The sequence below is a fragment of the Erythrolamprus reginae genome, chromosome Z (genome assembly GCF_031021105.1).
Source record: "Erythrolamprus reginae isolate rEryReg1 chromosome Z, rEryReg1.hap1, whole genome shotgun sequence".
Classification (NCBI taxonomy): domain Eukaryota; kingdom Metazoa; phylum Chordata; class Lepidosauria; order Squamata; family Dipsadidae; genus Erythrolamprus; species Erythrolamprus reginae.
In genome coordinates this window covers 121,572,509-121,588,315 of record NC_091963.1, presented here as the reverse complement: position 1 = coordinate 121,588,315, position 15,807 = coordinate 121,572,509, and the positions used below count along the sequence as shown (strand labels likewise).

The following is a 15,807-nucleotide window of genomic DNA, read 5'->3' as shown; positions in this document are numbered from 1 at the left end:
GAAGCAAGCAAGGTGCCCAGTGAAGGAACTGGTGCGGGAGTTTAGAAGAGTGGCCGGGATGGTGCAGGGCTGGCCTGAAGGACTTTTAGTACACATGTTTCAAGATGCATTGGATCCAGAATTGAAAGAGGTATGTGAGATCAGAAGAAGTGGCAGCCAGTGGTATGAAGGGAACAGTGATGAAGATGATCCAATGGTGAATGAAGCAGTTTTCCCATTCCTCATAAAGACAAAGATTAAAGTGCCTAAGATGGGAAAAGTGGGGGAGGGAGATGCCATAATAGATATAGATTGCCCATGGTGCTTAATTAGTAAAGTAGTGGTAGAAAAGCTGGGGATCTCAACAGCTGGACGGATGGCTAATTGGGGGAGACCCAACCACTCTCCTCACTGAGACTGTAGAGATAAGGATGGGCTAACACCATGAAAGTCACTATGAAAGTCACTGTTTCATTGTAGCCCCAAAATGTTGTAGGCCATGATCCTGGGCCTAGTGTGGCTAGACAAGTGGATGCACACCATAAAATGGGAGGATGGGTACCGGATGTGAACCATGCAGGCCCAACACCCCCTCTAAGAGACCAGGAGCACTGAGTAGGCTGACACCTGTGGCACTGACTGATCCTCAACTGGCAGTCCCTGTGAGGGAGGCCACTCCACCAGATTCTCAGAAGGTGCCAAGAGAATATTGAGACTTAGAGAGAGTGTTTAACAAGGAAGAATGTAACGATCTTTCCCGTCTCCGCCCAATGGACTATGCAATAGAATTCAAACAAGGTGCAGTACTTCTGATTCCGAAGCTGAAGATGTATTCCATGTCTCCATAGGAACTGGAAGAGCTGAGGAGGTATATTGATGCCAACTTGCAAGGGGACTCATCCAACTGGCAAAGCTGATGGTTGCTGTCCCCATGCTATTCAAGGAGAAGAAATACAAGGGGAAGGGGTCAGCTTATGTGTTGACTTCCAGGGATTGAATGTGGTGTGTAAGCAGAAAACTTACTCCCCCTTCCCCTTATGAAAGACTTATTGGACCACTTGTCCAATATATTTGAGAAAAGCATACTACTATCGTATCCGAATGAGGGAGGGGGGCAAATGGAAAACTGCATTCAACTGCCTGCCGGGAAGCTTCCAATTCAAGGTGATGCCTTTTGGACTGCAGGAAGCCCCTGCAGTTTTTATGCAGTACATCAATGAGGTGCTACACCCCCACTTGTACAAGGCGGTGTTTATCTATTTGGATGGTATTCTCATCTTTAGTGAAATGCTGGAAGAGCACGTAAAACTAGTGTGACAAGTCTTGAAAAAACTCCTAGCTGCCAAATTATATGTGAAATTTTCCAAATATGAATTCCACAAGACTTCACTGGACCATTTGGGATACCATATCTCCAAGGATGGGATCAAGATGGGTATGGGTTGGTGAGAGGAATATTCAGTTGGCAGGCCTCATGCACTCGCAAGAAATTGCAAAGCTTCCTGGGTTTCTCAAACTTCTATAGGCAATTCATCCTGGCCTTCGCTGAAGTAGCCCTGCCACTGATGGCGCTTCTAAAAACAGGATCATGGAAGGGTCGCCCTAGGGGAGGGAGGGGTGGGTAGACTGATTAACCCCTTGTGATCTCTCTCCATTGCAGGATATGCTTTTTTCTTGAGGGGAGGCTGCCTGTCAAGCCAGTGCAGAACCTGGTGATAAATTAATGGCTTGCCACATTATTTATAAAAGACCTGATGTTTATGGGAACTTGGGAAGGGGAATTTCAGGAGAGAAAAGATGCTGTCATAAAGCATTCCTTTGAGTGGTTCACAGACACCTTATGCTCACTGACTGGGGACTGGAAGTGAAGGAAGGGCTGGTCACGGTGGCACAATCTGAGTGGACAATGTGATAATATGTCTGTCTTATACTCCAGTGCTTTCTATACCTTTCCACTAGTATCAAGTAGGCATTTTTAATTATTTATTAAACAAGTTTATATGGCTTCCCAACACAATGACTTGGAGAAGTTTAGAAAATTAAAAATTCATAATACAGGAGCTTATAAATCCCCCACTCCCATCATGGCAAAATGTACATTCAAGCCAACCACGTGATCAATTTTACAGCAATCTGAAATGAGTGTAACTGGTACACAACTTGACTTTGTGCAAAGGCCCTCCTGGTCATGACTCCAATTTTTCCTTGAGCAAGAGTTGTGAGTCCAGGCGAATCATCAGATCACACACCAGACATTTCTGGGCCAGTGTGATACCATCCTTGGCCAAATATAAAAATTCTTTAAGAACCAAAGAGTCAACAATTCAGAGCTACTCCATCTTGCCAAGGTTCAGTTTCATCATATTTCTCCCAATTCAGACCCCAGCAACCTCCAAGCACAAAGAAAAAGCAGATATAGCACCATTTAACTCACCATGATTAGAGAAGCACAACCAAGTATCATCAGCATACTGATAATATTTCATTCAGCAGCAACAAATGTAGCTTCATGTTAAACAGGAGTATAGAAAAACATAGAACCTTAAGAAGTATGCAAAGCGGGAATTGCATGTCAGACTTCTCATTCCCAATCCACACCAATTGAAAACAACCTTGGAAGTCTACCAGACTTACTTCTTTTGAATGAAACTCAGAATTAACTTTTATTAAAATACATTTTTGAGGTATATGTGTGTACATGTGAAATAATTATTTAAGAAGATTCAGCATCTAATAAATGAAATGAAATAGTGTCATACATATAGTCATAAACTTCAACAGCAATTCAAATGTTTGTAGAAAACAAAGATACATTAGATACTAGGTATCAATTTTCCTTAATTGTCGGGTCAGAGCTTCTTTAACCTCTCTGTTTCTTAAGCTGTAGATCATGGGGTTCAACATTGGGATGACAACTGTATAAAACATTGATACAACTTTTCCTTGATTAGGAGAAGACAAAGCCCCAGGTTGTGCATACATAAAAAAAACTGTCCCAAAAAATAAGCTGACTGCCATCAAATGGGAGGTACAAGTTGAGAAAGCTTTTTGTTTTCCTTTGACAGATGGTATATTTATTATAGTACTAATAATATAAACATAGGATACTAGGACTACTATAGCTGTGGTCACAATGATAGAGCCACACACTGAAAGGAGCACAAGTTCATTCACAAAAGTGACAGAGCAGGAGATCTTCATGACAGCCGGGACATCACAAAAGAAGTGGTCAATCAAAAGTGAATCACAAAATGGAAGACTGAATGTAAAACCAGTCTGGATGCAGCAGTTGATACAGCCAAAAAAGTAAGAGATGGATAGAAGGCAAGCACATCTTTTCTTTGACATGATGATATGATACAGCAATGGATTACAGATGGCAATGAATCGGTCATATGCCATTACAGCCAAGAAAAAGGCCTCTGTTGTTCCAAACAACGAAAAGAAGAACATCTGTGTTGCACAACCTCTGTAGGAAATGGTCTTATTTCCAGTTATGAAGCTGATCATAGCTTTTGGAGTGATGACTGAAGAATAGCAAATATCCAAAAAAGACAGATTTTTCAGGAAGAAATACATAGGGCTACGAAGTTGGGCATCAACAGTTGTAATTATGATCAGGCCCATATTCCCCACTAGAGTGATGATATATATTACCAAAAAGAGAAAGAAGAGAAATATGTGCACCTTTGGTTGCTCATTAAAGCCAATTAATATAAATTCTGTCAGTGCAGTATGATTTTCCATCACTTACTTATGACTAGAGGAGATGTCAGGATAAACAGTCATCTACCAATATTTTTGAAAGCTAGAAATTAGTGTTTGAGTAGACAATTGCCTTTGTACCACATGTGAAATTGTAATATTACTATCATAACAGTGCATAATGCATAAGAATCTGAAAATAGGTACAGAAGGGATCCATCAATCAGGAGCATATCCCATTAATATTTTGGTAGCATTCAAGTCATTCAAAGTCTTCTGGAGCTGAACAATACAGAAAACTGTCAAAAATATGGAAGAAGAATGGATACAAATCTGAAATTAAACTTGAAATTAGAAGTGCTATAGAGATAAATTGAATTTTTTGTCAAATACTTTAAAAATGCTAAACAATTAAAGCTTTTTAAAAAGAATTTCTTAGAAAGCAAAAATATAATTGTGACAATGTTAGAAATTCTAAATAAAAATGGGAAAATGATCTAACCAAGTGATCAGACCTGGGTTATTAGGGTGGCGATCACAAATGACTACACCAGAGAATTAAAAGGGACATGTAGTATTTAAAAGTAAATAAATTTATTTTGTACCGTATGCAGTTCAAAACTTTAAAAATATTAAAGGTATCATCACAGATTGTAAACTGTTTCGGGTAAACCTGTCTCCTGAATTAATATCTTTAACACCATCAAACAACAACTTCTATCAATCCAAGGTCCTTAGGAAGCACTTGGTAAGTGAATAAAAATGCTAATTCCAATCTAAACATCTGCCTGATTATTTGACCAACTATAATTCAATTTCAAAAAGCTATGTTGCTGAAATACAAAAAGTTGCATTGCTTGAATCCACATAGATACTTTATGATATTCTAGGTTTTGGGGAAGAATTTGTTATGAATGAAATCCAATCCTAGCTAAAGAACTAAAAGCCGTGATTTCACATAGTTGTACATATAATAATAATAACAACAGTATAGATGAGAGTTTTGTAATATTTTATAGGCAAGGGACATAGTGGGTCAGTGGCTAGGATGCTGAGCTTGTCGATCAGAGGGTCGGCAGTTCACTGGTTCAAATCCCTAGTGCCACATGAGAGAGTTACTTGTCCCAGCTTCTGACAACTTAGCAGTTTGAAAGCATGTAAACAATGCAAGTAGAAAATAGGGACCAATTTGGTGGGAAAGTAACAGTGCTCCATGTGCCTTTGCCATTTAGTCTTGCTGGCCATATGCCCACAGAGACGTCTTCGGACAGTGCTCGCTCTTTAACTTAGAAACGGAGATGAGTACTTCCCTAGAGCTGAAAATAACTAGCACGCATGTGTGGGGAAAACTTTTCCTTTTTCGTCTTTGATAGACATATCGCCATGAACTGGACATATTGCCATGAACTAGAATATCCTACTCTCTAGCTACAGAACATAAATTCCAGTTTCTAATGACAACAAGGAATCTTGTTTGACAGAATGTAGGGAATGATGCAATTACTTATGGACACCTTCCTTCCTTCCTTTTTCACTCTCTCTCTCTCTCTCCCTCCCTTACTCCTACAGCTGATAGTAAAAAATGGTGCAAAAAATAAATTAGTATTAGTTATAAGTATTCAAGCCAACTGATATGTGTAAGCAATGCCAAAGAGAAATCTCATGAGAATATATGCAATTATATTATATAAACCAAAGGGTGGGAGGAGCAACGATATTGTTATGGCATATTTTATGACTGGCATTTTAAACCATTTATCTAGTTAAATTTCTTTGAATCACTTAATTTATGATGCAAATTTTGAGCCCGTTTCCAAAATTCTTTCTTAGTTTAAACATGAACTTCTAAAAACTTCATTAATTTAACTGCAATATTAGTAAAACACTCAAATATTGCTGTTATTTGCTTGTTTAATAAATACACACTAAACCATCTCTATGTATACCATTTTTTTCCTTACTCTATGTGCGTAAATCTGATTTTGTCACACTGCTGTAATGTTTTTAGCTTTATAAGTTGCTAGCTTTATGGTTAATTTTAATCAGTTTATGGTAACTGCTTCAGCAGAAGTTTTTAAAACTGCAATCAGTTATGGAAGCAAACATTGTCCTCCTCAGCTCCTATCTAAAAAATTAGTCATCAAGTCATAGTCATCAAAACTGGGAAGCTAGGAGAAAGAAATGCACACAATTGCCACCCTAACATTTACTTTTGCTGATAATTTAGTGAAAGGGGAGTCAACTTCCAAACTGTCTATTATAGTAGAGAAAACCAACCTCCCTGTATTATTCCTGATTTGTTCTTTTTGTTCTGTTGCTGCTGCTTATTATTTTCAGTAACTGTTGATTTTAATTTTGCTAGTTATTTTACTTCTGTGCTGAATTTCTGCTACGCTTATTGAGTTTATCTTTTAATTTATTGAAATGGTCTTTCCTATTTTATACATTTTGATTGTAAAGCATTTGAGTTACAATGTAAACAGCATGGATATAAACTCAATAAATACATTAATTCCAGTGTGAAAGTCCTGCACCTCAAATGTGAAGCTTTTAAAATGCCACAAAAAGCTTTTTGCATATTTTGAATACTGGATAATTGAACTAAATGAACTCATTCCTGTCACATCCTTTAAAAAATATTTTTTTTAACTTACCTCTCATTAGAACTGGAAATAGAACAAACTTGCAATTTGTTCTATTTTCAGAACAAACCTTGTTTTCCTGTTTAATATTTCTCCACCAGTCAATGAAGCAAATGCACCCTACCATCTCTTTTCTTTTCTGGGTTCAAGTATAACACATTTATGAACAATCACATTACATCTGAGGCCAACATTAGACATGTAATCTCTAGAGTATAATCTATTTATAAATTATACAAATCTAAATGGGGATTATTTGTTGGCTAATCCTAATAGCTGCTTCATGTATATACTTCACAAAATTTAAAATATGGCTTCTGTTTTTAACTTTCTAAAACCTAGTACTCTTAATAATGAACTCACAAAAAATTACTGATTTCTTCAAAAGTGTTTCCTGGAGTATCCATGCTGTTAAAATAACAACAAGATCCCAGAGTAATTGGAAAAATCATTTTGTTTATTTATTTATTTATTTATTCATTCATTCATTCATTCATTCATTTAGATATCTATGCTGCTCTTCTCTGCAAACTCAGGACACCAATGTTAAATTCCTTGTGTTTCCAATCACAGTTGGCCAGTAAAGAATTTGAATCCTTTATTCTATTCTATTCTATTCTATTCATGACTTGTATTACTTTAAATACTAAAAAGCAGAGAAATAATCCTGCCAACAATAATGTATTGTTGGCAGTATAGCCAAAGCTATGGTTTTCCCAGTTGCAATGTATGGCTGTGAAAATTGGGCCATAACGAAGGCTGAGCACCAAAGAATTGAGGCCTTTGAGCTATAGTGCTGGAGAAGACTCCTGCAAGTCCCTTGGACTGCAAGAACAAACAAGGGACTTCCCCCTCGTCCTAGTATTGTGTGATAAAGAAAGTAATTTTTCTCTAGCCACCTTTTCTATCCCATACATGATTTTTATACACTTCAATCAAGTCACCCCTTAAATGCCATCTTTCAAGGCTGAAGAGACCAAGGTGTTGCAACCTGGTCTCATAAGGGAGGTGCTACATTTCTTACTTGCAGAATCTAGCTGTGTACTTCTGCATGGGCTGGCAGGTGGATAGGAGAGGGAGAACTGTTGGAGGGTGGACTGAGATCAATGTAAGTAAACTGCAGCTAAGATATTCCATGTGCCAGGCCAGCTGGGGGAAACCTAAGTGTTGGTTATGACCTATAAAGCTCTACATGGCACAGGACCAGACTGTCTCCGAGACCGTCTTATGCCGCACGAATCCCAGCGACCGGTGAGGTCCCACAGAGTTGGCTGGTGGGACCTAGGGGAAGAGCCTTCTCTGTGGGGGGCCCGGCCCTCTGGAATCAACTCCCCCTGGAGATTCGTACTGCCCCCACCCTCCTCATCTTCCGAAAGAGTTTAAAAACTCATCTTTGCCACCAGACTTAGGGTTCCTTAGATCTTCCCCCCTGACCAATGAATGCTTTAGTTTGACTGTTGAATGAATGACATTGATAGTTTTTTTAATTACAATTTTAAGATTGTTTTTTTAATGTATTAATTGGATTGTTATTATTGTTTCCTGTTTTTCTGTACATGCTGTGAGCCGCCCGAGTCCTCAGAGAGGGGCAGCATACAAATCCAATTAAATCTAAATCTAAATTTAAATCTATGGGAAGGGTTCTGGGAGGGATTGCTGGTGGAGGAGTGATGCCACAAATGGGTGGACTGAAGGAGGGATGCTGTCAGGATTCCAAATAGCATCCAAAACTAAAGGAAAAACTGAGGCAGAGCATTCCTAAAAGTTCCAATTTATTAGCAGACCTATGTTGGCACATCTGTGAGAAACCTGAATCTGAAGTCCTGTGGGTTTCTCCATTCCTTTGTTCCCACACCCACAATTTTATTATGTTGACCAGTCTCCTTCTGCCAACTTATCCATTATTCCCATCAGCTTCTGGGAAGATGTCAAACAAAGGATGACCTTGAGAATCTGGAAGGAATTTGTTATGGCTACCTTTCTACTTCCCTCAAGCAGCAGCCCCTCCCAAATTCCACATCACTAATACATTCTTCATTATAATATGTGGCAAGCCAAAGTCTCCAAATCAAACAATGATTTTGACCTAACAGCTGGAGGTGGGTGGAGGGAGGGAGGACAGCAAGAGTGGCAACCTCTTCCAAGCACAGATCTGGCCATCTCCCCACATGGGAGTCCTGCTGCGTCTGACCACCAGTGGCTTCTGTGTTATGTGGATGGCCATATTAACAGGCCTGGCCTACCACATTCATGCACTGTGCTTGGCAGGGGCTGCTGCCACTCCTTTCGCTGCCCTCCTTCCCTGAAGGAAGAGGAGGCAGGCAAGATGGGAGGCTGAGAGGAATATGGGGCTCAGCCTGGCCACAGAGCACATGGAACACCCACCCCAGCTCTTGGGCTGCTTTGCACTGCCACCCAAAGATTGGCATGCCAGAATGGTGGAGGAAGAGATAGGCCCTTTATTCCCACCTGCTTCCTTTCCAGCTCAGTGTGCTAAGGCTTGAAGCCTCAACACGTAAACCACTGACACCTCTTGGTGTGGTTCCAAGATGGTGGAGAGCTTCCTTGACCTCTACCAAGTAATCTCTTCCATCACAGCTGGTTCTCCCAAGCAAGTTCTCCACCATCCCAAAACTGTGCCATGCCAAAAATACTCCCCAGTGTGTAGCGCAATTTCAGGATGGCGAAGAGCCCAAGTAAACTTTGCCCCTACTATCACACCGCTGCTGGCCTTCTTGATTTGCAAGCCGCAGAGGTATGGCATAATGCATCCTCTATGTTCACACAAGCATTTTAATAGGCTATTTAATATTACATGATGTTTTTTGGTGGGTTTTAGGGGTGAGTGGAAAAACAATAATGTGTGTATTTTCTGTGCCAGATTTGAACCTGTATGTGTTGCAATAAAACTCTGGAAAATAGATGACAGAGAGACAGTCAGACAGACAGATGATGATATAAATGTTGATATAGATATAGATATATAGCTAAGTATTAGATAGTGGTAGAAGATAGATAGATAGATAGATAGATAGATAGATAGATAGATAGATAGATAGATAGATAGAAAGATAGAAAGATAGAAAGATAGAAAGATAGAAAGATAGATATATAGATAGATAGATAGATAGATAGATGAACGATAAAGAGATAGAAGGATGCTGATGATATAGATATATAGTTATAGATATAGATAATTGATAGATGATTGATGATTGATAGGTGAGGGTGAATAGGTGATAAGTGATTGATAATAGATATATAAGGAAAGGAAAATGAAGGAAGGAAGGAAGGAAAGAAGAAAGAAAGAAAGAAAGAAAGAAAGAAAGAAAGAAAGACCTATGTCCACAATTGAGCCCAAAATTTTGGTTGCTAAGGAAGAGCATTGTAAAGTGATTTCCCCCACATTTCACCCAATCCATGATATTTCATAGCTCTAACAATGCTGTGCAAGCTAGGGAAGAACATCTGAAAGCATGTGTAATGTTCCAATGTACTGAAGTTATGGTTAAATGTGTGGCAGAAAGTGGACTCTACGTGTGTTTTCCCAAATATAGTGAGGTTGAATGCATAGTTTTAGAAGAGCTCTCTCTCTCTCTCTCTCTCTGTACCTACATATACAGTATATATAGTAGATAATATTTTTTTGTATACCTATGTGTAATATGTATGTATACATATGGCTTATACACATAGGATTAAATAGTATATTTTAGATGTTCAGTAGTAATAAATAGACCGAGAAATTGTATCACATTGAGGCCTTTGAGATGAGGAAAGGCCAGATACCCTAATCCTAACCCTTGGCATGAGTGAGATCAAGTTGGCCAGGCCTGCCCAGTCACATGACCACCCAGCAACCTCCCACCCAGTCACATGGCCACAAAGCCATTCCCACCCAGTCACATGACTGCCAAACCACTCCCATCCAGTCACATGACCACAAAGCCACATCCAAAGTCACATGACCATCAATCCCTACCCACAAAATAAGCTACACCCACAGAATGGTAGTAAAACATTTTGGAACCCACCCCTGACTTTAACCACTGTCCTACCTTATTTCTACATGCAAATAGAAAAATTGTGACAAAAGAAAGAAATGAAGTGGTGGCAGAGTAAACATAGTTGTAAACATTTCTCTCATTTAGAATTATTGGAAATATTTAAAGTAGACAAAAGAATTTTATGGTTTGAACATTCTAAGACTGAGTCATTAAATATATAAACTTTTTATTGAAATTGGATGTAGAAGAAGAGCAAGTGAAATAATGTACGATAAAGTAGGGTAAAAGTTACAATAGGCAGAAAGAACCATTGGGAAATTTGTGGCTGTACGGATTAAAATTTACATTATATTATAATTTTAAATAAACAATATGATATACTGTTACCATGTGAAACATTTTTTAAATTGTATAAATGCATTTTTATGAAAACATTTCATGTTTGGTTGACATTTCAAAAAAGCTAGAAAATTATGGCCTCAAAAACATGTATACTCTAGTTTAAAAAAAAGTTAAAATTCAATATTCAATCTAAATCAATCTAAATGGGAGTAAAGAAAAATATAGGCATATGTGCATATGAAGTGGGTAATTATACCCAGTCTCTTATTTTATGAATGTGATAAATTAAATGTATCTAGTTCTGGGACAAAATCTACACTAACTATAATTGAGTCAATGGATGTGTTTCTTCGCACATTAAATAAAAATGAATAAAAATGAAGCAACAAAAATAGATCTCAAGATACAATATCCTATTTTTTACTAATATTCTATGTGAAGCCATTTTGTTAGCAATAAATAGAAATATATTATAATTCTTACATACTTGTGAAAGTAACAATTCTGTATGTTTAATAAAAACAGATTTTTCAGGTATTTCTACTTTTCCAATTAAACTGTTCCTTAACTCATTAAAAACTTTATTGCAAAAGGTAAAAGTATTATAAATAATAATAATAATAATTATTATTATTATAATTATAATTTCATCACCAGTCAGTGATAATAATAATTAATGATATTAATGTTATTACTATAACCATCAGAATTGACAAAATCTCCATCTGTCAATTGCAAAAGGCCATTTTACTGGGATCGGCAAACATAATTCGCCGCTACATCACGCAGTCCTAGGTGCTTGGGAAGTGCCCGACTGGTGATGAAATTTATTTATTTATTTATTTATTTATTTATTTATTTATTTATTTATTTATTTATTTATTTATTTATTTATTTATTTATTTATTTATTTATTTATTTATTTATTTATTTATTTATTTATTTATTTATTTATTTATTTATTTATTTATTTATTTATTTATTTATTTATTTATTTATTTATTTATTCGATTTTTATGCCGCCCTTATCCTTAGACTCAGGGCGGCTTACAACATGTTAGCAATAGCACTTTTTAACAGAGCCAGCATATTGCCCCCACAATCTGGGTCCTTATTTTACCCACCTCGGAAGGATGGAAGGCTGAGTCAACCTTGAGTTGGTGATGAGATTTGAACCGCTGACCTTCAGATCTACAAGTCAGCTTCAGTGGCCTGCAGTACAGCACTCTACCTGCTGTGCCACCCCGGCTCAATCCAGCATGGTGTTCTCATTTGCTGTGTTGTATTGACATAATAACAATGACAATAGCAATAATAATAATAATAATAATAATAATAATAATAATAATAATAATAATAATAATAATATGTTAGATTTTTATGCCGCCCCTCTCCGAAGACTCGGGGCTACTCACAAATAAATGTATATGCTATCAATTTTATAAAATTGATATGCATCATAAAATAATGGGATGTGACATCCATTTCCTGCATTTTGATTTATAAATTATAACATTTTTATACCACTATACATTTTTATGTATGGAAGCTAAATAAAGAAAGAAGAAGAGCTAAGGAAAATGTAAAATTAGGGAGGGCAAACAAAGACGAGAGAAAATATAGAAAAAAATAACTTCTGACTTACTTTGATACAAATGAAATCCAAAAAGTCAGTGATGCTTCGAACTAAAATAACAATGTTTCTATCATCAGAAACTCCTTAATAATTGAAATTCTTGTCCTATATAAAAAGTTCCATGTTTTGTTTTTATTTTTTGTTTTCAATGTGTTTCTCCTTCACATGTACAAGAAAAACCTCTGACTTTATTATCCATTCAGTTTAAGAATACTTCAAGCTAAATGTATTTATAATTATTTTTATCTTTATATTTTTATTAAGGTTGCTACTCATTTGAAGGAAGTCACCTTTTTTAGCTGTCTTCCCAATGCATCTTTGACCTCCTTATTCCTTAGGCTGTAGATTAATGGATTCAACATAGGAATTACAACAGTATAAAAAATAGAAACAATTTTGCCTTGATTTGGAGAAGCCATCGCTCCAGGCTGACCATACATGAAAAAAGCTGTTCCAAAGAATAAGGTAACAGCCATGATATGGGAAGTACAAGTTGAAAAAGCTTTGCGTCTCCCCTCTGTAGAAGCCATGTGGAGAATCGTGGCCCCAATATAGACATAGGAAATTAAAACTATAGTGGATGTTATCACTATGATAAACCCACACAATGCTAGAAGCACCATCTCATTTACTAAAGTGTCTGAGCAAGCGGCTTTCATTAAAGCTGGGACATCACAGAAAAACTGGTTAATTTCTCCTGGTTCACAATAGGATAAGTTGAAAGTAAGGCTTGTTTGTGTGCAACAGTTAATGAAGCCAAAGAAATAGCAAAGAGCTATTTGAAGTATACAGGCTTTCCTGGACATGATGATGTTGTAAAGCAGGGGATTGCAGATGGCAGTAAATCGGTCATATGCCATCACAGCTAGGAAGAAACATTCAGTTGTTCCAAAAAAAGAGAAAAAGAACATTTGTATTGCACATGCATTATAGAAAATGCCTTTCTGCCCTGTTGCAAAGCTCACCATGGCTCTGGGAGTTATAACAGAAGAATAGCAGATATCCAAGAAAGATAAATTCTTCAGGAAGAAGTACATAGGACTTTGGAGTTGAGGATCAAGAGTAATAATAGTGATCATTCCAATATTCCCCATCAATGTTATGATGTACATCAGCATGAAAAGAAAAAATAAACCCAGTTGTAGCTCCAGGGGGCCTGAAAATCCTTCTAGAATGAATTGGGTGATTTTGGAGTAGTTTCCCATTTTGTTTTCTGAAAAATGGAATATGTGAGATAAAAACATATCGTAAAACGTAATAATGCAACAGTGGCATTTTTTTAGCTGAACACAAATGACAATAAATTATCAGATCAAGGTTTGTAAATGTTTTGCCCACTTCCCAGGGGAATCAATTTTAAATGTATCTTATTTATATTTGAATAGTGGATGAATGCAATAAAACAATTGATAACTTGAATTATTCAGCCCTGAAAAAATAAATCAGCTTTGATCATAATCATTGCTGAGATTGACATTATGGATTTCTTCAAATACCAAGAAATAATCTTTTAAGATACAAATGCAAAAATAAATTTAGTCCTGAAGGCAAAAGGATAGATCCTCCTTCATGTATTTATATAATGCATCATATATTGAGTAGCAACAGTTTGAATATTTAATTTAATATTCAATTATTACATTTAAATTTGGATAAAATCACACTAAATCAATTTCACTTATTTATTGATATGAGAATTTCCTGATATATTTGGTTTCTTTTATATAGTAAGTACTATAATGTCTCTGTTTTTACTTTGTTTTTCATTCCCCAAATTTTTAAAACTATGAGTAATAGTCAGATTAACTTATGTGATATAGTTTATATTTCAATTTTGAAATGAAAAAAATTCCAATTTCTATTTCTTACAGTACAATAAATACAATAAATTCCAACCATAATCTATCTAAATTCACACATACAAATACAGAAAAAACCCTGTAAAATGGAGAAGTTTTCTCATTTCTTAAATTTCTTAAATTTCACCATAAGAGCCAGGGTGGTGCAGCAGTTAGAGTGCTGTACTGCAGGCCACTGAAGCTGACTGTAGATCTGAAGGTCAGCAGTTCAAATCTCATCATTGGCTCAAGGTTGACTCAGGCTTCCATCCTTCCGAGGTGGGTAAAATGAGGACACGGATTGTGGGAGCAATATGCTGGCTCTGTTAAAAAGTGCTATTGCTAACATGTTGTAAGCCACCCTGAGTCTACGGAGAAGGGCGGCATAAAAATCGAATAAATAAAATAAATAAATTTTCAAACTAGACCAATATTATAAAAATGTGGGGCTACTATATATAAATTATTAACCATTTCTTCTTGTGTTCTGCTGCATTCTGTTACTGAAATCTAATGCCATTTCCATTCCCCCTTACTGAAACTTATCCTGAAATGTGTTATGGTCTATGACATATTTAAAAAAACCTCCATCATTAGCAGGGTAACATATAATTTTCATTTGTAATATTTGTAAAAATAAACATACTCAAGGAATGTTGAGTAACACTCCTCTGTGGTGCACTGCTCAGTTTATTCATACATTTGATAGGAGAGAAATGCTATCAATATCATCTTAGAAAGACTGTCATTATGCAATGTATCCACTGAAATATCCCATTCTTAGATTAGAATAAGTGCAATAAAACTCAGGATTTGGAAATATTTCACAAGAAGGAATTAGTTAGAAATGCACATTTATATGAGGGAAGGTTGGGGAAACTCTTTTTCCACCATTTTCTCATGAGGAGAGTGAGAGGAAGAAAAAAAGAGGGGTGAAAGGGAAGAAAAGGAAAGAAGGAAGGAAAGAAGGAAAGAAGGAAAGAAGGAAGGAAGGAAGTCCCTCAAGTCAAGGTCCATATTGTTTTATTCGCATTAACTCAGAAGTGGTTTTCAGTTTTACACAGACAAAAACATATGCAGACCCTTTTTTCCCAGAGAATTATCCAAGTCATCATTCCCCAAAAATATCTGTCAGGTTATTTATATTTTTAACTATGAACAGGAGATATGTAATAGCAGACACAACATGTCCTAATGTCTTGTTTTTATTTTTTTGTTTCTTAACACATGTATTAAAAGTTCAAAATAATGGATGATAATTTTGTACATCAAAATATATTGACTAATTAACAGAATAAAAGTGTTAAACTACAATAACAGGGGGTTTTCTGGTATCAAACATCAAAAGGAATGATTGTTCACCTTCTTATTCAGCAACTGAAGAATAAGATGCACAATTGTAGCTTTTATGGACACTACTTGAAGATGTTGCACATTTTCTATTTCTAATTGTATAAACATAAGCAAAAAATTCTGCTGAAATAGATGAAAATTTCTCAAAACAATACAGTCCATGTATCTTCATCAACAATCAATAAGCATTGTTATCCCTTTCCACAATAATTTTCTCTTTAAAGATAGCAACTGCTAATTTTAATTATATCCCCTAGAGTTGTGGCACCTAATTGAGAGGCAGCTTTCCTAACTGTAAAGTTATG

At 36.3% G+C, this 15,807-nt stretch overlaps 2 protein-coding genes across 2 annotated transcripts; both read right to left on the bottom strand.

Moving 5' to 3' along the window:
• Nucleotides 1-2,799: 2,799 nt before the first annotated feature.
• Nucleotides 2,800-3,726, bottom strand: LOC139154925 (olfactory receptor 9S13-like). Its single transcript, XM_070730033.1, has one exon. It carries the CDS (start codon nucleotides 3,724-3,726, stop codon nucleotides 2,800-2,802), a length of 927 nt encoding a protein of 308 aa, XP_070586134.1.
• Nucleotides 3,727-3,903: 177 nt separating this feature from the next.
• On the bottom strand, nucleotides 3,904-13,516 carry LOC139153936 (olfactory receptor 9S13-like). Its single transcript, XM_070728359.1, has 3 exons — nucleotides 12,610-13,516; nucleotides 11,859-11,945; nucleotides 3,904-3,983 (listed from the first exon to the last, which is right to left on the bottom strand). The coding sequence occupies exons 1-3, from the start codon at nucleotides 13,514-13,516 to the stop codon at nucleotides 3,904-3,906; spliced, it is 1,074 nt and encodes a 357-aa protein (XP_070584460.1).
• Nucleotides 13,517-15,807: the final 2,291 nt, after the last annotated feature.

What these genes read in the sequence shown, in the direction of transcription:
- LOC139153936 (XM_070728359.1), bottom strand. Translation starts at nt 13,516, where the DNA reads ATGGGAAACTACTCCAAAATCACCCAATTCATTCTAGAAGGATTTTCA. An exon ending in AGATGCATTGGGAAGACAGC is followed by an intron (nt 11,946 to 12,609) that starts TAAAAAAGGTGA and finishes AACACAGCAAAT; the next exon opens with GAGAACACCATGCTGGATTG. An exon ending in GCTGACTTGTAGATCTGAAG is followed by an intron (nt 3,984 to 11,858) that starts GTCAGCGGTTCA and finishes TATTTTTGACAG; the next exon opens with TTTTCTGTATTGTTCAGCTC.
- LOC139154925 (XM_070730033.1), bottom strand. Translation starts at nt 3,726, where the DNA reads ATGGAAAATCATACTGCACTGACAGAATTTATATTAATTGGCTTTAAT.